Source organism: Lepeophtheirus salmonis, chromosome 4 (genome assembly GCF_016086655.4).
Source record: "Lepeophtheirus salmonis chromosome 4, UVic_Lsal_1.4, whole genome shotgun sequence".
NCBI classification, from domain to species: Eukaryota; Metazoa; Arthropoda; class Copepoda; order Siphonostomatoida; family Caligidae; genus Lepeophtheirus; species Lepeophtheirus salmonis.
Genome location: NC_052134.2, coordinates 52,895,021 through 52,918,181, shown reverse-complemented (window position 1 = coordinate 52,918,181; position 23,161 = coordinate 52,895,021). Strand labels below are relative to the sequence as shown.

At 30.7% G+C, this 23,161-nt stretch overlaps 1 protein-coding gene across 3 annotated transcripts in view; it reads left to right on the top strand.

Moving 5' to 3' along the window:
- Window positions 1–23,161, top strand: part of LOC121116203 (uncharacterized) — an 80,089-nt gene that overhangs the window by 6,000 nt on the left and 50,928 nt on the right. For 2 of the 3 annotated variants that reach the window (XM_040710452.2, XM_071888041.1), the window contains exon 2: window positions 17,098–17,213. In XM_040710452.2, coding sequence (XP_040566386.1) covers window positions 17,098–17,213 — 116 coding nt within the window. Of the gene's footprint in view, window positions 1–12,104; window positions 13,384–17,097; window positions 17,214–23,161 lie in introns of those variants that run through there. The other variant, XM_040710451.2, reaches the window with a different exon arrangement.

The window sequence follows — 23,161 nt, the reverse complement described above, 5'->3', positions numbered from 1 at the left end:
ATGTGAGTGAGTCTATCCTTCTTACCTATTATTTATAGAAAATAGTTAATTAAGTTGTGTTTTTTCGTAAAGGAGCAGCATTTCTGTATATAATATTGTAGTCAGTTATTCATTGCTTTTGCTGTAACTTCTGTCATTTGAATAATTACACAGCTCAACAAAATTTCAACTTTTTCCCCATTTGATTAAAATGTTGTGGTCCTGATTGATTTTACCTTGAGAAACATGCAAATAAATTTTATAACCAAAATGCCACTTTTTCTTCCGTACAAAAAGTGCTTTCTGATAAATATTTTATCCCAACATTCCCAAATTATAGTAATATTTTTCGCCTTTGAAACTCCACAGGGAGATAATCCAAGATCCTTAGCATAATTTTTCATTGTCCTGGTTGGGTGTTTCTTAATGCGGTTTTGAGTATTTAAAAATTAGTTTATTAATAGAACCATCCTTACTTTCAAAGTTCCCATCACATTCCAACTTTTTTTTTAAAGGTAGACTTCTTCCTGGAGACTCCAATAAGCCTTGAAATTTAAATTCGAGTATGACCCACACAATTTAATGTTGATACCTTAAGCCTTGTTTCCCGATCTTATTATATAGAAACAATAAATATTCAAAACGTTTGTAGTTAGTCAATTCAAATCCTCTGAATTTTGCATAATTTGAGTCTGTAAATTTTTAAGTTTCTACCCGGTGTATATATATGTATGCTACCAATGTAACAAAATCCTTTCTATATATGTGACTGACTTGTTAATTAAATATTAGGAAATTTCTGTAACTAATTTTCTATATATCTTGTATGTCAGTGGTAGGCTAACTAATAGTGAAAGGTCCACATTAATGAAATTGTAATTTTTAAAGACTGCATTCAGAAAAAAACCCACATTATTTAATGTTTCACCAACTATTATCAAGAAAACGGTATCTGCAAAATTTTAGGTTCAAAATGCCATTCTGGTATAGCAATGACACTTGTACAATCTAGCGACTAAACAAATAATATATAGCCAGTTGTTAGTTTGATTCTAATACATTTTAGATTAGTGAAACATTTTTGTACTTATCGAGTACTATTACATGGTATTTTGACATATCAAAGTACAAAGAACGTGGAACTCATATTTTATTCAATATGTAACCCTTTGGCCTCAATAATGCATTTTAACCAACTTACCCTTCTACGTATTAATTTAGAATATTTAATTTCGTAAATAATTATAATAAAAATACAATAGGGCATGAGCTAACTAACAAAACATTCATAGTCACAAAATGGTACTGAGATTCCAGCTACCCTCCTACCTATATATGTACGTATTTTGTACATAGTCCCTAATAGTATGCCTAAAATATGAACAACTATTATATATGTAAGCTGTCAATTTTCTACTTTTTGTACACCTTATACCATAGTCTAGTATTCTAAAACATTGATCTAATGAACTTGAATCAACTGTTAAGTTGCTGTAAACAATTTCTTAGTATGAAATAAAGACAGTTATAATTGTTGGACCAGTTAATTCAGTTATTTTTTCTTCTCTTTGTTGAGAAGGAAATATTGTCATTGGGAAATAGAATAAAGATATTACAAGGTGAAGGCGAAAAAAATGCAAAATATATATTTATTTATTTTTCGGAAAAAAAAAATCAAAATCAAGAGAAAAGATTTTACAAAATTTCTAGCGGAGTATATTCATGATTGATTCATTCAATATAATTAATATTGGTCTGGTAAACCAAATATCGTTTTTGGGTATTGTTAGACATATTTTTGACCACTCCCCTTCAATAGTAGTCAAGGGAGTTAAGGTTAGAACTTGTGCTTGCACCTTTAACTTCTCCCATAAATTTGTAGAATGACAGCAGTAGAATTCATACATTTTATTAGCCGTTGACTTGCTACAAAAAATATTCTCCTCTGTGGTATTTGGGACGAATCCATACTATAACGACATGTCCAAGCACTCATATAATACATAACATTTCCATCCGACACCATTACTCCAAGAACCATTATTTGGGTTTAATATTTTGAATGGGACACCTTTTCTCGATTTTGAAAGATATGTAGTTAGTTTTCTCGGTCTACTTGTCGTCTTTGATGCTCCTGAGAAGACATTTTTTATATGCCTGATACAGTTAATCCCTTATATATCTTACTAGTAGATTCTGCATTTTGATTGGTTCCTATACAAATACTTCATGAATGATTTAAGTCTTAATTACTTTGCTTTTTTTTTCTCCCACTCTATATGTTTCATTGATTTTTATTGAAACTATTAAAATGTAGAAATTTCACTTGAATTACTTTATACTTATAGAATCGTTATGGCGGGTCACATGAAAGTTTGTGTTTGTCGTAGAGTTCCCCCCCATACCTGATGACTGTAAGTAATGTTTCTGGTAATTAAATAAACGCTGTTGTTTTTTCGCATGAAATGTTACAATATACCTACATATTTGTCATGGAAATTGTTAATCATAAGGGTGTTGAAGGCATTTACATAGTATATGTCGGTATGATGATGATGACAGGTGTATTCCGTAGCGACGTGCGGTTCATCAAAATTAGTAGTAAATAATGAACTTAATCCTCCTCTCGGTCTCTGTCTCTCAGTTTCGCTTTCCCCCCTTTGGTGGAAACCATAGAAATCCACTGGGTTCTATTCATTTCTTGTGGTCTCAATAGTAATATATATAATGTGTATGTATCTTTGGATAGATATTTGATCATTGTACCACGTTTAAACATTCATAGAAAGTTTATTTTACCTAAAATAATCCCCTCTACCACTACCATCCCCTATATCCATCCACTTGTGTTTGATATTAGTTACGAAAGTTGCATTAAATTAGGAGATTTGTATGGATATGAATAATTCAATTGCCTTCAAGCTCCTTACTAATTAACTCTTCATATGTAGGTATTGTGCAAGGTGAGGGAGTTAGGTATATATGTAGGTAGTAGAACTTCACCATTACCATCACTTTCTTCTAATTCATGAATTTGAACATGTTGATGTATTCTCGGATTATTCATATGTACTTAAATAGATAGATTTTGAGTAGTATGTAATATGACTATATATATTTCGATACATTTGACTCTCAATCTTTCTTTCTGTAAAAATAAAATAATAACAATATACACTGTCAAGTCAAATCTGGATAAAGGAAACTGCTATTTTTCATATGAAAAGTTTACTACAGGGTGGTCCAGATAAATTGAGAAAATATTTGTCTTATAAAGAATAAACAAGATGAGGTAGAACCATAAATGTTTTATTATGTGAAAGCTACATTTAAATGGCATTCAATTATTTATAATGAAATCACCTTCTCTTGATGACCTTGGTCACACAGTGCCGAAAGCTTTGGCAGGCCAGGGTAACCAATCAGGGATCCAGCTTTGCCATTGTACGGGAAATGAAATTCTTCAGTCCTCCCACAGATGAATGATACTTGGCACAGGCCTCATGCTTGACCCTCCCTCAGAGATGTAAATGGGTTCAGTTCTGAGGTGTTTGCAGGCCAAAAATTGGTGCTCCAAAAGTGAAGACATTTTATGGTCAATACATTCTGCAGTATCTTGTGGGGCAGTGCACTGTGTATTCAAAAAATGTAATTTCTTCCTTGGGATACTCCATCCATCCAGAGAGTGAATAAAAGTGCAAAACCAGAACCAATACAATGGTTAAGCTGGAACTGCACGAGGTCGAATTTGACTAGAAACCCGAAGTTGAACCTAAATACTTAAAATTATAACGGTCTCAGAGCGGTCTAGGCTTCCAGAACGAAATCCAACTCTACTATCCACCCATCTCAAGGCCTAGTGAATATAGAGTTTCCTAATGCTATATAGATAGATTGATTGATTTATAAAAAAGGAAAGTAAAATATTGTTATTTAAAATAAGTTTATATTTGCACACCAATAAGCACGATTAAAATAGTTATTTTTCCATTTTTTTGCTATTTTATATTTTATTTTACATAGTACATGTGACGCTTCTGCGTATCCTGTTAAAAGATTAAATAATTTTTCTGTTAGTTGTTCCTTTATATCTACTATTATAGACCTACACCTACCTACCTAGAGGAATGTAGGTAAATTCAACTGTTTACATACTCTTACAAAAGTTATTATTAAATATAGTGTTGATTTTTGAGTATTAATGCTGGAAAAAAAAAGCTCAGGTTGACTATTTCACTATCCATTTTTTGAAAATAACACTAACCCCCCAAAAAAATATATATATTATTTTTTTGAAAACTCTTCTTTTCTTGAACTCGAACTAGAAACATTCGAGAAATAAAGATTATTAGTCAAATTTATAAATACATACATAGTATCACACTCTTAAGGATAGTACCAAACTACATAAAAAGCTCCTTTCTTAAAAAAAAATAAAAAGATTTGATCATGTCTATTAAAAAGGAGAAACAACCACATTACATATATTATGGTGGTAAATAAGGATGTTTCGATCTCAAAATTTTGACATCTTGTCCAAAATCTGAAGGACTCTTCAGAATCGGATGCAAAATTCGTCCCACTGAACAATCTTTGCTAAATGACGTGTTCATATAGATCTTCGCCAATTTTTAAAGGAATAATTAATACTTTTATTAGGCTTAAATTAAGAATAATGACAAACTATTTTCTTGCATGAGAGATACTTAGAGTTTAAGTGAAATAATTCAATTGACTTTCAAACTTAAGTACTAATCTATAATATTAGTAAAATTGATACTTTGTAGAGGGTGCATTAAAATTTGGGATCTTTTTCAAGGACCGACAACAAGGACGAGACGAGGCCTTTATTAAAGACTGATTCCATTCTAGTGGAATTTCAAAAACTAGAGCTCGCCCAAACTCAAAAATTGGTATATTATTATCCTAACACGTCGATTTGAGCTAGAAATCTACTTATCTAGAAAATTCTTCGCTGAATATATATATAGCACTATATCGTTTTTCACTACTCTTGGGTGGTTTTGACCAGAGCACTTAAAAAAATAAGAGCTTCATGTACAAAAAATATACTCAAGTTTTTGACATTTTTTGCCGCCCAATGTTTGGATCTGGTACACATAATGTATGTACTTAATTATAGATTATATACCCAATTTCAATCCCCTTCCTCTCTCCTCCTACCTGTGTACGTATTTACATTACATATTATGGAGAAATTAAGAAATTATTGGTCTTAAAGTTTTGACTATCCGTCATAAATCTTAAGGACGTGTCCAAATCGAATGCAAAAGACGTTCCATAGGACAATTTTTGATAAATTAAGTAATCATATGTTGATATCAGCTAGTGACGTCATAATCAATCGATCTTCACCATTGTTTATACGAATAATAAATACTTAAGGAATTATGGCAAAATTAATAATAACTTTACTATAATATTAGTGAAAATGATGCCATGTAGAGACGTTTTCAAGGACCGATAACAGGGATGTACGATTTTACGTCCCGTATCAAGTACTTTAATACAACCTTAGTGTGGGAATATAGATAATATTCTCCAAACACGAAAACGTTTGTCGACTTGATACATAACTCAAAAGACTGAACTCGACTTAATTTATAATTTTGTCTCTACTCCAACACCATTATTAACTAAGATTTCTATTTGACTGACTTTTAACGGTCAGATTGTCAATAAACTCGTCATGTACTATATTTTTATTGTGCATGCATTGAGATACATTAAATATGTATAAAAATATGAACATACAATGTGGGTATGCAGTTCTACATAGTATGAAAACTGGACTCTCGTGACATTTACACTATCTATCTATCTAAAAGGAATGGAGAGGAGAAAGAGAGGTTAAAGGGGTTATTATTCTTAGATCGATTTTCTGAAAGAGATCATCATACAAAATAATACGTAGGGTTACAGGGGAGAGTTGTAGACTTTTTGTTTTTGACTCAATTATTCCAAGCTGGTTTGATAGTCTGTAACGTCTATTAAAGGATGCTGTATATACTTTATTTGAATTCAAAAGTTTCGTATCCATACGAAAAATAAATCTGCTTATTTTGTGCCGATTAGGAATTTTAATGTATCTAATGGGTAGTACAATGGTCTTAATATATATCTTATTTAGCTAAATAAACCAACCACATTTTTAAGAAAAATTGAAGGATTGGAGCGGACCGAACAAATAAGGACCGGCATAACACTACATAGTTGGTACTGTTATTCATTATTTAATAGATCGTTGGGGTGTTAACATCTCTTTTTCTCCCTCTCTGAATGAGGAATTCTCGCCCTCCTTTTGGTGTATTTAAAAAAAAATTAATAGTATATATTTAAATATGATTTTTCTATATTTTCTCTTCACTGATGCTATTTTAAATGTTGAAGACTCTCCTTTATAGCAATAATACATGTTTTCATTCCAATATCATCGAGTAGGCAGCTGGTGTTAAAAAAATGGCTTAATTCATGGTACCATAAGTCTCACTTCTACCTCTTCGCGCTCTAGAAAAATCTCATTTCTATTAATAGGAATCTTATTTTTACTTATTAGAGAAGGGGAAATGAGCGCATTCGGCTTGTAAAAATGAACTCATTCTCTTAATTAATGCAATCTATCTAACATCTATAGTACAGATGGTACAAGTTATTTTACGCGTAAATGGGGTTATCAGATTATTCCAGTCTAGTAGTCGCTTTCAAAAAATTTAGTGTTTGTGTAGATTCAAGCCCTAAACGGATAAATATTTTTTCTTTTTCCTTCAAAAAACGTTTCCCTATGGACAAACCTTTGACTCTTTAAATTTTAATACAACATACCTACATTTGTTTGCTATTGTATTAATATTTTTAAAGATTATACTAGCTTATAGTTTTTCCACAAATAGCATTTGAATACAACCCCTCAAATGTTGCAAACTAGCCCCTGTAAAAATATGGAATTCGATTTAGAAATACGGAAAATTAGACCAAATATTATTTTTTGATGAATAAGTAACTAGACTTTTCATGATTAACTTTAAATGTGTTTTAGCAGATTAAGATAAATATTATAGACCACTGATCAGTATCATAGATATGATAAATTTTAAAACACCCTTTTTGCCCTACTCTGGCAAAAAAAAACCATCCTTTCTATAATAAAATATTAAAAAATAATAAATAATACGAGGAAAATTGCAGCACTTGTTGCAACCAACTTTTTAATCTCTAAACTAGTGATTCTCAACCTTTTTCATCTCTTGCTGAGCCCCCTTTATTTAAAAAAGCATATCTTGAAACCTTTTGAATCCCCGGTTGGGATTCATTGTTCGAAGAGCGTAAATAATTCTTATTGTTTTTCTATGAGTGATTTTATAATTTTGATAAAATTATATCAACTGATAGAAAAATAAATTAAGAGGTAGAGAAAGAGACGTTAAAGGGTATTATTACTTCTACACCGATTTTCTGAGGAAAAAAAATCATCATTCTAGATAATATGATGTAGTAGTTATGATAATCCTTTGATCATCTAAAAGTATATAACTCCTTCATCTCTTTTTACAACTTCTTCCTCTCATTTTCTCCCTTACCTACTTTTGACCTATTTAATGCTGTACAAATGTACATATACCTTTATACATCCTTAGTCGTTACTTACTCATATAACAATGCATGTACTTCGGAGTATATATCACTCCAACTCTAGTTTCTGCTAGAGCATTATGGTGATGATAAAACATACATAGATCCTTTTTAATTATTTTTCATAGGACTCAAATGACATTAGATTTGTTCATTCAACCTTGTTTCCTTTAGGGGATATGCACATATTTATTTTCTTTCATGGTCTGGCACCACTAAATCAAGCTATAAGGATTTCCCTCTAAACTGAGTCTGAATTACATACATTTGGATTTCATCAATGAATGTTAAGCAATTAGTACTGTTAAAGAGGATTATATATGTAAATTTAGTGTTGTTTTCGGTCTGAAAATGTTATCATTTTTGCTAAATTCGGTCTACAAAAATAAAGAAACTGAAGATTTCGGTCTCAAACAAAGTTTGAGGTTTTTCAGTTCTGAAACTCTTGTACTTCTTTATTATACTCTAGACCAGGAATTTTCAAACTTTTTTTAATGATATACTACTTGTTGAATATTTATTTCACCCAAGTAACCCCTTAACACCAGTGATGTACCACTTATAAATTATTCTTTAAAAATCTCAAGTACCCCCTAGGTACGCGTACCCCCATTTGATAACCATTACTCTAGACGATTGTTACAGGGACATCACATGGCTTTGACATTGCCTTGTGTAACCCGTTCCTTCACTGTGGGGACAAATCTCCTTCTTTTGACCATGATGACCAGAAATTGAATATGACCATAAGACTTGTCCTCTATTTATACTCTTCTGAAAATATGTTATTTTATTTCATTGTTTAACATTTGGTCAACAATAAAGGTATTTATTCCATTTGGAGGTCATGAAGTAACTTAAGAGAAAGATTAACATTTTTTGGGCTATTTTTGTTGAGATATTGTCAGGGGTATGCATAATTTTGAACATAAAATCAGTCTTTGGTTAATCTTCGAAATACTACCCATGAAATTGAGTAATACTGTCATTCCTTCATTTGTTGAACACATAAGCAAAATTGACAAAAATGCGTTAGTTTCATCACAAAAATTAACAAGGACAACTGTAGCTAGCTAAAATACAGGACCGTAATCAACGTGGGGAAAGGCCAAGCCTTCGAATAACTTTTTAGACGTAATGTCTAATGCTAGACATCCATAGTCACTCAAATGAGATCTCCGCAGTTAACGAACCGTAATTACGGCTATCTAGTACACCGAGCTTTCGATAGGTAGTTTCTTGATTCCTAGTTTTTAGTGTTCAAATGCAAAACATGAAAACTAGCCACTGTCTATATTTTAGCAATGGAATGCTAAACATAAAACCATAAGAGTCAACTAATAGCAAAAAAGCACTGATAGATAGCTGTCAAAACTCTATGTAAACATGATAGCTCATAGACGAAATAGTGATATTATCTACTTGAATGTTCCTCCGGATTGTTTGTTGAATATATAATTTTTGGAGGGTACTTCAACTTATGCCATAATTTTGCCCCTTACTTGATGCTCGAAGATAACTAATGAAATACTGTGTTGTATGCATAAATTAAATTAGGAACGTATCCTTTTCTTTATATGTATTCGAATTTGTTTTTGTGTTGACACATCACATATATATGTTAGTTTTGACATAGGTATGCTTCTCTCTTTGAGTGGGTTCTACCGTCTCTCAAATTTATATATAAATTTCCCTTTTTGCTCACAATATATATTTTGCGATGTGATTATTACGAGTAAATATGTAGTACCTACCATTTGAAAGAGTATTTGAAGAGGAGGTCTACCTTCATTATTAAATATTAAGTATTATTTCATTGGCATCTTCCATTAAAAAATTACGAAACCCCTTTCAAATCCCTTCCTACCCGAATAATTTTTTTCATTTACTCTTTCTTTTATATTTTGAAGTAACTTGCGAAATTTACATCATGTCATTTACTTTGGCAATTCTGTTTCACGTATAATTTAATCTGAAGATTGATAGATCTTTCTTGTAATTAGTTACATAATTATTTTTAGAAAAAGGATTATGACAAGGTCCATAGCCTTCCTCGATTATTATGATGTTTATGAAAATGGCAAGCATGTTGTGTCTTCGTACATTTATGTGATGTGCCAATTAGGGTTTCTCATTTCCCAGGGAGTAATGTTTGAGCGGAATCCCTTTAATAAATACTATTAAATTTATGCATTTCATATTGTATTTTAAGAAGAAATAATAAACTATTTCTACCCAAAGATACTCTAAGGAAAGAGGACACAAGCTGGTTGAAATAATAATGAAACAAAACAAAAAAGGTATCTAAATGAAATTCACTCTTTCACAAACCCTCCTTCACAAAATGACTTATCAATGGGGCTTTTGTAGAGCGCGAGGAGAATAAAACTGTTATGTTTTATTCTTCAAAAATACCATCCCTAACAATAACGGGTGTCAAAAGAAGAACATAGCGCAGTTAGACAATTTTAAACCCATCAGAATTGAAGGTGATATTTTTCCCCCAGTGATATGTTTATTTTCTCTTTCCTACACATATATTCCCAATTTTCAAGTATTTTTTTTTATTTTTATCATTATCACTAATTGTGCATGGGATAATGGAGCTGTGTGTTGTAAAATTTGGAGGGAAAAAAACAACCCAAACCTCGGGTTTAAAGTCAAATAACTAATTACTAGGGGTGTCTGCATGGAAATTAAATTTCAAAGGGAAAAATGGATTAAAAAATAATAGATCTAGTTTTATTTTATGAGAAAGGTCTAAGAAGGTCATTTGTTAAAATCAGATTAGGGACAAAAATCTACCCCCCCCAATTAAATCATTAAAGCCCTGATTACTATGATCGATGTAAATCTTTTTTATAAAAATATGAGACATTTGAAATTACACATCTTATACTGATTCAAAAATACCTATTATATTCCAAATTTAGGTGCAGATATGGAATAGTTTAATTAATAATCTATAATTAAATTAGGTTTATATTATGAAATAATTAATCACTCTAGAATATCCAGATTATACCGATCAGTACTTTATCCAGCAATTGCATTTGAATGTGACCTGCCAGGCAAATATTGCAATCCTATAGCCGGTAATGATTGCAAAAATAACAAAAATATTGACTAAATATTTTTTTTGATTAGTAAATAACTAGAGATTTCATGATTTTGAATTATTAAATTTAATTGTATTATACCAGATTAAGATTATATTAAATTTGATTTAATCTGTGGACTGAAATTGCCCCCAAAATTTCCTTTTCTAAATAGAGGTCATAACTAACAATTTTATTTATTTAAAGTCTCTTTTTTTTTTTAGACCCAATTTTACAATGATAATGGTCCTGACCTAATTTGAACCAAATCAGTTCATTATTACTACAATTATAACGGTCTTAGACCGGTCAAGTATTTCCAGGCCGAACCCCAACCCTAGTTACTAGCTATAGAGTAAATCAACAACAGAGTGTACCTCCGATCTGTGAAGGCATAATTAATGACCAACGATACAAAATATTCTGCTTCGAAAAAATTAATTAACTATGTATTATAAATATTCTGTTGTCTCATTTGATCTGCCATACAAAACGTATGTGGCCCCATGTTTGCATTTGGTACACGTAATCCACATATGTTATTATAGCTCATGTTTGAAGTTTCAAACCCCCATTCTACTCTTGTGTGTACTTTGTACATAGTCCCAAATGATATCATGTTCCACTGCAAGAAAAGGTTATCCACCCCTGGACTAGGGCCTTCATTTGATTATCTACATCATATTTCATAAGCTTATTTGTTGTTATTTGATGCATGATTTCCTTGTTGTTTGTTTGTTTTTTCATGATTTCGACATCAGTGAGGCGTGTTTCTAACTTTTTATACAACTTATTTGTGTTCATGGTTAGGAATATCCGTAGATATTTCAATGCTTTGCTGATGAATGCATTTTACATATATTTAGGAGAATGTTGAATGTACATCATATTAAATGGTCATACTTGGTTGTGCAGTATGTAATATATGTATATTCTGTGTACAAGTTGTAACTTGTATAAGACAATCGTACAAGGTGTAATAGATATCATTTCATTTTGATCTAATATATATTTAAGAGTAATATAACTCTGTTGGCATTTGAACTTTATAATGTACTACAGGATAAAGTCTTATCAATTAGTATTTTGTAAAGATGTATCTGTTCAAAAATTGTGAGGACACTTCCAAACTGGACGTAAAATCTGTCCCATCGAACAATCTTTGATTAATGACGTGGTGATTAGTGTTCTGTCGATCCTTATTTATTCGGACAGGTCTTTGGAATTTTCCCTAAAAATGTCGATGGTTTATTAAGCAAATAAGGTGTATTAGATATGTATTAAGATATTGCGCATATCTTGCAAAAAATATTCATGTTTTCATTATAGTATGAATGTACATTATTTTTACTTAGTTATCTAATTTAAACTATCATATAACGGAATAATTAGAAAAAGGAAGAACACTCTCAATGACGTCAAGAGGGATGATTTTAACTTCTTTAAGGACATACGTGTGGTACTGAACTGAATACGACCGGACTGGACAGCAGTTTTAAATAAGGATTGGCACAAACTAGTGGTCCCCATACATATAAATCAGTTACGCCATCATTAATCACAGTTTTATGATGTTAATCATAGACTTTAATTAGTCCTAAATTATGAATAATGGTACAAGAGTAACAATTTTATAGATAATCAATTAAGGAACAGAGTTTAATTATTTAACGATTTTAAAGATACTTCCAAGTTTTACTAAACTAGTTCAAATGGTAAGCATAGATACTTAAGTATAATATTAGTGAAAATGATGTCTTGTAGAGGGCGCTTTAATATTTGGGACCAATAATAGGTGGAAAATTAAAAAAATACTGAGGACCGAAACAACCCTAGTATTTTTTTGATAAAAAAATTTATAAACTACACCATCAATATTTCGACCCTAGAAATAATATTCAATTATTGCATTATCCTTTTCGCAAGTCTTACTGTAAAATTTTCCGCTTATGCCAGTTACAACTTTTACAAAAATCGCAACTTGTATACGACAAATATATATATGTATATAATGCAAAGATATGTACCTAAATACATCATATCAACACAAAACAAACCTTGCAGAGGGCCTTTATATTAATATGTTATATGTACATAATATCACAATAATATGTAGGTACTATTTATTGTATGTAGTAACTTGGAATTCCTTCTCTTACTTTGGCATGAGGATTTTTTGTCCGTTTTCACTCGCACTCCTCCCTCTTCCAACACCTGTTTCTTTTACCGAATACATGTTATTTTATTTCATTTACATCCGACTCTATCCAATGCGCGCCGGATAAAAATGGATGGCAAAAAAAAAAAAAAGGAAAATAGTGAACGAAAAAACCCTTATAATCATCATTGGAGACAGTTTTTCCGTGGTGTTGATCAAGTTGCTGCTTTTGTGATACTTTTTAGTACTCTACTCTGTGAAAGATCCTTAACAATAAGTGTATTCAACATATCCTTACCTAGTTATACATATTTAATCATAATAGAGTATGCTTCGTCGCTTTCGTAATAAAAAAACCAACAAAGAAAGGGAGCCCCCCTCTCCTCCCAGCTCTTTACCTCCATCTCCTCTCAAAGAATCTCCTCCACCCCCCGGGGTACCCTTGAGGAAAACGAAAAAGTCCAGGAGCAAACTTCAGCTAAACAAATTATGGAGAAGGTAAATAATAATTGGTATACAATTTATTTACCATGTACATTAGACTGTACCGTGTTTGAGTTAATATTTTGTTCCCTTGTACAAAGCCATTTTCTGCCGAGAAAAATAATCAAAAAAATCACTTTGTCAATGTTTCTCAAGTCTGTTTTAAAATGAGTACAAGTCATTTTAATTCGAAAAAAATGCATTTTGGGATCTAGATTGACCATTTTTAGTCCTCTTTATACTTGTTCCCAAATATGCTAGTATAAATTGAACTTCTGTTTTTGATTAGTATTTGATCTGTCAATATAAAATAACTTGTGTTTCTCTTTTGAATCAATTAATGTTTTTAAGAATGTATCCTCAATGATTGGCAGTGTCTCTGTTTTATCAAACATAACAAAGCTAAGTTTAACCCTATAAGGTGAAGTGATAGTTGTATAACAAAATAGATGAATATTATCTTTGATTTAAAAGTATTAAATAGAAGGCGATAAATGCTAATTATATGGATCGGCATATTAATATAACTTTCTGGCTTAAAACAAATTTTTTAGAAAAAAAAATTATATTTAATTTTTGTGCTTTATTTAGCTGTTCTTCTTTTATACTTATCTATTTTGTACAGTAGAAATCCGATATTAATTTGTTCCAGAAGGAGTGTCATGAAACGAACCATACTGAAGTCGAGTTTCGAATCAATTTTCCTAATAAGAAATAACGGAAAGCTGATTATAATTAATTTGTTCTCAACCCTCAAGTTTTTACCGAATCGAATTCAGTGAAATGTGCTCGGAGTTGAATAATTACATAGTTGAAATAAGAAACACATAATTTAAACTGTAAATTTAACAACTACAAAATATAGTATGCCCTACGATTTTGCCAATTGGAATTCAAATTCGGTCTGACGAATGTATTTTTCATTCTTCTCCATGATCGCTTTTTTCAACTCTATTATTTTTCTTTTGTTTTTCTGCTGTCTTTGATGGGACCCATGTTTTTAGTCTAAAGAGTACAAAAAGCTAAATGAAAAAACTGCTAAAACTTGGTTGGATCAGTCTTATTATCATGAAAAAAAACCTCCTTAACAGCAGTATTTGATTGAAGCACGAATTGTATTTTGTTAAAAAAGTGCAATGAGTCTGGTAGGATTCCAAAGTTTTTTTTCGAACTCATCAGATGCAAAGTTTATTCGCTGTCATTTTGTGTCGTTGAACTCCAAATATGTCGAGTACTACTACAGTGGCGGTCGACCTTCGGGGTAGCTCTACTGTTGTCTGTTATTTGCTCTCTTTTTTTTTTTTTTTGAGTCTCGAGGATTTTTAAACTTCACTAGAGTTGTAAAAAAAAATGTGACCTTAGACGATTGCGATCCTATTTGTTGTTGCAACCTGATCAGCGTGTTTTTCAATTTCCCAAGCTGTTATCATTATTCTGTAAATCTTGAGGTGGAGTATTTAAGTATACAGTAATTACCCTTGTATGTGCTCTTGAACCTTAATGATTTGTTGGAGAGTTATAATTAGGTGTAAGCCCTTGTTGGACTCACTCAGAGTAGAATTGATGATCAACATCGGAGTAACTCCTGCCTATAATCTTTCTAGATATGGTGTGGTAGTTGTGTTATTTCCTTGCCCTCATAGCTGCTCGCAGCCAATCTAATGAAACGTAATTACAGCTAAGCTGCTCTCCTTTCGAATTGACTGGTATTTTTCGGATTTTATTTTTTTGCCTAATGGAAGGGCCAGACCCGTTTCTAGGATTTTTCTTTGGAAGGAGGACTTTTCCCCCTTTTTATAAATATGTATTGTTGTCATCACTGAGAAGGGCATATATATACTGCAAAGCTGTTTATTTGCTTATATATATTATTTTGAGTATAAGAGCGTTAAAAGACATGACATGGCATGGTATTATAATTGATTTTATAATATAATTGTTCATATTATTCATGGCTAAGGTCGTTTGCTATTAAAATCATGATATAATAATATATATGTAAGCAGTAAGCGATGGTTATGCATTAGGAAAGGTTTTTTTGTTTCATTTTGTTTTTCCTTTATTACATTTCTGCTTCTTTTAAATAAATAATTGCTTAATGTCAAAAGAGTAAAGATTAAGCAAAAGTCCGACAGAAGAGTCTACATACGGTAGAATCCGCTTTAGCAGAAGCTCAAGATACCAGCAAAATATGTGTGATATAAAAGAAATCTGACATAACGAATTTGTTATATACTATTAAATAACTAAATTGAGACTTTCATTGGAAATATTGGCAAGGACTTTTATGTTGAATGACAACACAGTGATTTAGAATGGATTTGAGAGGAAGTATCTAATGCACTCTACTTGCAAATACACATACTCTGACATTTCATTGTTTTGACTAGAAGAACGAATTGTCGTCGTCTGTGTCTTCTTCCTCTATCCCTACTTGTATTATAAGCAAGCTACCTTTGAATTTGTATTACCTGGTTCTTAGGTATATTGTCTCTCCCACGACTTAAAGTCATGTTATGTAAATGTTTGATGTGTATAAGTTACTATTTGTGCATCCTATAATACCATATTTATTCCATTACAACATCAATTATTTTAATTGTCATCAACAATTAATTGATGTTCATTGTCTATTAGAATTACTTATTCATTATTATGTATTGACGAGCAATATGTATATATTAGTGTTGTTCGGTATACTGCTATTATATTGATACAGGAGTACTTATGCATTATAAACAACACAATACTAAATTACTTTTGAAACCTGTACTGCAGTGACATTACATAATAGACATATTGTTCTGCCAATGACGTAACCATAACTAAAGCATGAAATTTGTTCTAGGGGCGCCCAAACAATATATTATATTATTAATAAGTATGCAAAGAAAAGAGGGTCAGAGGGGACTGGACATGTCGCAAACTCCGCCTATGAACCCTTCAAATTTTTGAGCTATACACCAAGCAAGAATAAAAATTCTTATAATATCATCAAATGTCAGGGCTAGCCCCTTCCAAACAAAAATTCCCTATAAGTGCATGTCAATTGCTCTTAACGTCATTTAAAAAAAATTTAAGTTGAATAATTATCGAAATATCGATACTAACTTTGGTACCAGAACCGGTACAAAAAAAATGGTATCGTGACAACACTAATATATCTGTGGACATTTGCACTGATTGCTTATCAATTAATAATAATTTTTGTGAAGATAATCAAAAAATACCCCATTCACATACCAACTACCGCTCATGGAATATTCAATTATTGCAAGTACCTTCTATAAATGATTCATTATTATTCCTTTCATTCTTTTGGTTACTTTGCAATTATTTATTTATGACTTATGAGTAATATAACTGATGATTTGAATTTTATAATGTTCCACGGAATACGTATTATTAATGAGTCATACTCATCCTAAAAGTCCAAGATTACACTATTAATATATTGACCATCTATGTCATTAATAATATTCAATTATTACACTATTCTCACTAAAAGTCCTACTCTCAAGTATTTATTTCATTTTTTGGTTGCTACATAACTACTTTGCTAATACAAGTAATTATAACTTCAACACGACATGTACACACTACATAGTATTATGTATTTAAAAGGACCAACGGTTTTTGTTTTGTTTTGTTTGAGAAATTGCAAAAGAAAGTATTGCGGCGTGACAAGGTAGAAATTTTTAAACATTTCATCTTTTTTTATTTTTGCAGGTCATGTCCAGCTTCGTTAGAGGCTGGTTTAGCGAAAGCTGTTTTAGACGAAACAAAACTTAGCTACCTCAACGAAGATCAACCTGATGGAGGGAAAGCTGTTTCTGGAAAGCAAGGTTTGTACTCTAATTGTTGTTTTATTCATAATTTATCTGTAGGTATATAATTAGTGTTGAGTTTCAGTTTACCAAAAAAAAAAAAAAAAAAAAAGAATCGGTCTTGATACGTCAATTATTTTTTTACAAAAGAAATTTGAGGGGGGAAATGACATGGGTTGTTTTTTTAAAGAAAAGAAAAGTTTATGAGCAACCTTTTTTTTTTAAAGGAAATTTTGGTCCACGGTTAGTAAAATCAGTCAGGCTCGCTCTAGGAACAAATAACTTAATACCGAATAGAAAATAAATATGCATATCTAAGTACTTCTGGTAGTGGTTTGTCAAACCTTTTTAGGACAGAAGACTGTAGTCTCTTTTTTTAGTCGTCTCCGTCCAGTTCAGTTCTCAAAACTAATAAAGTTTGGTCCTTGATGACGTCACTCCACTTTATTTATTATTATTTTAAATTAGTTCTAGTACTGACTGAACTGGACAGAGTAAATAAGGACCGACACAACACAAACTAATAATGGAGATTTTTGGTATAGAAATCCTAGACAGTAATAATTTGGTTAGACCGAACTAATTCGGTTCGTTCAAGTTCGGTCTACTATTACATCCGCAGGATTATGTATATATACTTGTTGTTTTTGAATTATTTTTATTAAATCCTAAAATTAAAATTTTTTGGAAAAAAAATTCAAACCCCCATAGCTGATCACAAAAAATTCGATTTTTTACAAAAAAAATATATTAAATTTCAGTTATCAAATTTTCTAGTAAAATGAAAAAATCCTTAATTTTGGGGGCTATATCCCCTCCACCCCACCCCCATGGACGCCCTTGACTACATAAAACTATAAAATATATCTTTTTTCTTTATTTTTGAAATTGTATATGATTTTTTTTTTTTTTTTTTTTTTTTTTTTGAAAATAAGAAACGGATCCACGTTTAAATTTTTTTTATCTACAATGTGAGACCGCGGTCCTAACCGAAATATCAGTCCAACTAGAAAATATAACATAAGATCGAACCTGATTTTCACACTAATATGTGCATACATAGTTTATAACTTTTTTAGTCATTTATATTATGATGATGTTGAATACACAAAATCTCTCTGATTGAAATATTTTCTTTCATAATTGTATACTTAATAATAATAATATGTATGTACATAGAATCTGTATCCATCTATTTGTTATTATGATAAAAGCGGGTGGTTTTTAAATGGATAGATTCCATTTTCAGGGCTATCCATATATGTACGCAAGTTCATTTTGGAGCTAAATAGTCAATTAAGCAGGAATTAAGTTGTTTTTATATTATTATTCATTTTAACTTTCCTTTCGGAAGAAAATAAATAAATAATTTTCAAGGAAGAGAAATAAGATATTCATATATATATATATATATGAATATGTGTATATAATATACAATTTAAAAAATAGTGATTAGCCATGCATGATAAATGATGAAGACAAAATATATACACGACATGTTAATTTCTACACACATTAATGTACACATAGATATCCCTTACTAAAACTTTTACTTCTTCTTCAACTTATTATTTTTAACTGCATACTATCCTAGGAAAATCCTGAAAAATATGTACATTGTACTGAATATCTTGTTTTGGGGCCAATATTTTTTTGACAGTATTTAAGGATGTGAATATTGGCTAAATTTGGAGGTACCATAAATTTTATTAAAGAGTAAAAATATAAATACTGGTAATACACGGCATTGTCGAGAGTTCTTAAGTGTTGTCGAGCAGACAAACTCCCCCAACAAATCCACAGTGCGTCTCTCAGTTTTTCATAATCACACTCAAACGTAGCTACTCATTATTTAGATGTTCTCTCATCAGGAAAAAAACAATATTGATGAAAAACTTTGTTCAGATTGCCAAAGCCAAAAGAGGGAGGCAAACTTTGCTGTTTACGTTATCCTTACGCACACTAAAATTTAGGGAATATTCGTATTAGTATACTATTCATTATTTATTAAAGCAGTTTCCTTTTTCAACTTTTTAAAAAATTATTTTCGATTATTTTGTTAGGGATTTTTCTAACCTATAAAAAGTACTGGAAATTGTCCGTTGGTGACATGCCAGAAAATCAATTTTTGAATTTCTAGATTCAGGGAAATTCAGGGAGATGGTAGTAAAAAAAAATAGTACTGTGTAATTTAAGCAATTTGTTTTATATTTTAAGGTATTTGTTAAAGATCCCAAATTAATCCATGAACTAAATATTCATTTGTTGGTTTGTTGTAACACGTGTTTCGTACTTGAGCATCATTTTTTGTCGATGCACATCATCGTTAAAACTTTATTGCAAGCGAATAGTCATAATATTTATTCAACTTTCCATTGAACAATTTACAGTATAAATGAATCCTATATTATGAAATGATTAAATACAAGAAATCATCTGCAATGATAAACCCTGGTACATAATGTGTGTCCTGTTTTTCATGTTAGACAGTATAAAGAAAACGATGTCACTCACCAAAATGTAATTTCCGGTATAGTAATGACACTTTACAGACGATAAATATAGCAATTATAATAACTATATATACACCGGCGTATGTTTAATTCTGATACACTTTAGATTAGTGATTTTTTTTTTGTTCTTATCTTGTAAAAATGTTACTATTATTATTACTAGGCACCCTGTACGAAGTACGTAAACTCATATCTTATTCCATATGAATCCCTTTGAACTCAATAACACCCTTCAACAGGCTTTAAAGTGACGAGCAGGCCTTTATAATATAGTCTGGTTCAAGTTTTGCTCATTCCTCAGTTATTCATTTCTTGGGGGGGCAATAAAAAACATTTTCATCCTAAAATTTATTGGGGATTTTAACAGTATAGAAGGCATCCCTAGCGGATTTCGTTTGGCATCTCGAACATGCTTGGAGACTTTTTTTTTTTTTTTTGTAAATACAATAATATTAAAAGATAGAATAATGATTATGTACATAACTTTTAAATTTTGATTAATCTCTAAAAAAATTGTATAAAAAGTGTCATAATGAAGATAACACGTGGTATTACACTTTGACTTCTAAAGTGAATCTAAGGTGTATCTTTAAAGCGTTCGATGGCGTTAAATATGATATTTCTATCTGTTTTCTCTTCCTTTTACATTTTCAACAAATTTGTGGTGTAAAAGAGGAAACTGTTTGTATTGAACACATCTTCAAGCACCTGAGATTTTTGAATTCAAAATAGATAATAGTATTTTGTTTATTTTGTAGATTAAATTTGCAAATATTTCATACCTAAGTAGTAGTGATGTAAACAATCCTTTATTTTTTTAGACCAAGCTCTCAGTTTTGTAGAAATGTTCACTCCCAACCTTGGAAGACCCAAGCTTATAATGATACATAATTGCTATTATTTGAATCCGGAAAGGATTCCTGCTCTAAGATACTTGAAAAAGTTAATCTTTCCAAGACCCTAATCCTTCACAAACTTACTTATTCCTTCTTCAAATAAGGATTATTAGAAATAATTAAAGGCAAATCATGTCAAATCTTCATCGTTGTGGGAACTCTTATTTGAATCCCTTACTACTATTTCCCTCCCTTTGGTTACATCGGAACCAAGATACTAAGAGCGGAACTAACTAGAATCAGTTAACAATATTAAGAATAATTGTTTAATGCATGACGTCACTATTGATCTAAAGTGGGGACATCTGGTCACACTACTATTAAATACTATTATTCAGAATAAGTTGTTTTTTTAAAACTATATTTTCAAGTCCCAGCCCTAAGCTTTTCAACTTATTTGACAAGCCAAGCCCAAACTTTTGAGGATTTTTAACAAGCCCTTCATAAGCCTAACTCAAGCATATCCTTGCTTACTACTCTACTGAGTAGTATCTACATCTTATGAAAATATAGCTAATTCTGTGTTAATATTTTTTTGAAATATATAGACGTCTTTGTGTGGAATGGCCCACCAGGCAGTATTATTAACATTACCAAAAGTGAATTTGATTTTCATTTCTCTCCAGGTATTTTTTTTTTTTTTGCATTAGAGGTCATAGTGACTATTAGTTACAACTTTCATTCAATAATATTACATACATTTTATTTTGTCACACTAGATTAAAGGTTTTTTTTATTATTTTTTTACGTTCTTTTTCAACTAAGTTATATATATATATATTATTTAATGAGTGAAAACCAATTAGGGTTTCTTCATCGACGACATCATTTTTACTTTAATAGCAAGTTAAAGTACATATATACATATTCCATAACTGGACATATTATTTTTCCACTCTTTAATGATTATTTGACATTCTCCTGATACTTATTATTCACTTTTTATGGAGATTCTGATAATAAATTATGTATGGATATTCACATCATCAGCATGGATTATATAGATACTACTACATACTTTGTTCATACTATTGATGTCACGGATCTCGGGTCCTTATCGGTTTGAGAATTGCTAAACTAAGAAAAGTGGTTTTCCTGAGAACAGTTTTTCAAACTACGTAAAATAACCGTGAATGTGTACTGACCAATGAGAGGGGAGGTGGGGAAAATTAGAAAACATAAAATAATTGTATTCACCTTCACCTATTCTCTAAAATAGAGTAAGAAAGAACTTAATCTCCAGCCTAATAAAAAATTGGATCAAAACCGCTAAAATTTAGATGAAGATGCATTAATAACAGAGAATAGTTAGAGGGAAGAACCGCAATTTAAGTATCCGTTACATCACTACTACATACCATAGATTACTTACGGACCTTTTTCTAATTATATTCATAATAATAATTATTATTATACACAATGTATCATAAAATATGACAGAATAAATCAATTTGATATAACTATAATTATGTATCTATGTATGTGTGCTTGTGAAACTCACTTCATGTATTCAAATAATTCCTGAATGGATCTATATAATTAGTAGCGTAGGTTTTTGTTTAACATACATAAGTAAGTACATTGTACACACTTGGGATTTAAGGGAAATTTCTTTTCATACATTTATTTTCTACATTCGTACATAATTTATTTCTTCGTACTTCCTAAGCCATAGATATTACCTACATTACATTAAACTATACATATAGTGGTACTGGTGTACTAACTTCTTTAAAACAATTTTATAAACCATTATTAAAAGCTCCACTAAGTCAAAAAAAAAAATTAGACCTCCGATGACGTAGCCCCTCCTATGTATTGCTCCCACTTTTAAAAAAATGACGTCACAATACACAAATCAATAAAAAATATTTTCTTTCTTGTAAAAAGTCATCGAATTTCTTAGCTAGCCCCACACAATATATAAATTTTACTAACACCCTTATAAGTGCTTGTCAATTGCCCTTAATTTCGTTTTTATTTTATATTTTTAGTCGAAAAAGTACCGAAATATAATAATATTGCACAAAGATGTTGTTTGCTGGGAGACAATAAAAAATCACCTATGCCAAGTTTGTGGTATCTCAGGTCAATTTTGGGGCGGTATAGGGCATTTTAATTTTTTTTTTTTTAAATTGAGTCGAAATTGGCCAATTATGTACTTGATACTTAGTCAATACTTTTTATATTAATTAGTATTTGGTGAATCATTAAAAAATACCTTGAGCACCTTCTTATTGATAATTTCTTTATTAGTTGAATATATAGTTGATTAACAAAAGGACAAACATATCTCATTTTATGTTAGATAAAACATGAAAATCATTGATCATATCTTCTTATACGTCTTAAATTATTCAAAATAAGGTTCACAGTTTATTTTCTGACTAAAAAACTTAAAGAATACAATTTTGCTGACTCATAGCATCATATTTGGGACGATACATGAGCCTATTTTGACCCAAAATTCTCCTTTCATAAAAAAATTAAAATGGCCTCAAGACAGTTGTTTAACTGTCCCCAGTAGAAAATATATATTTGTGCAGTAAGAGAGTGG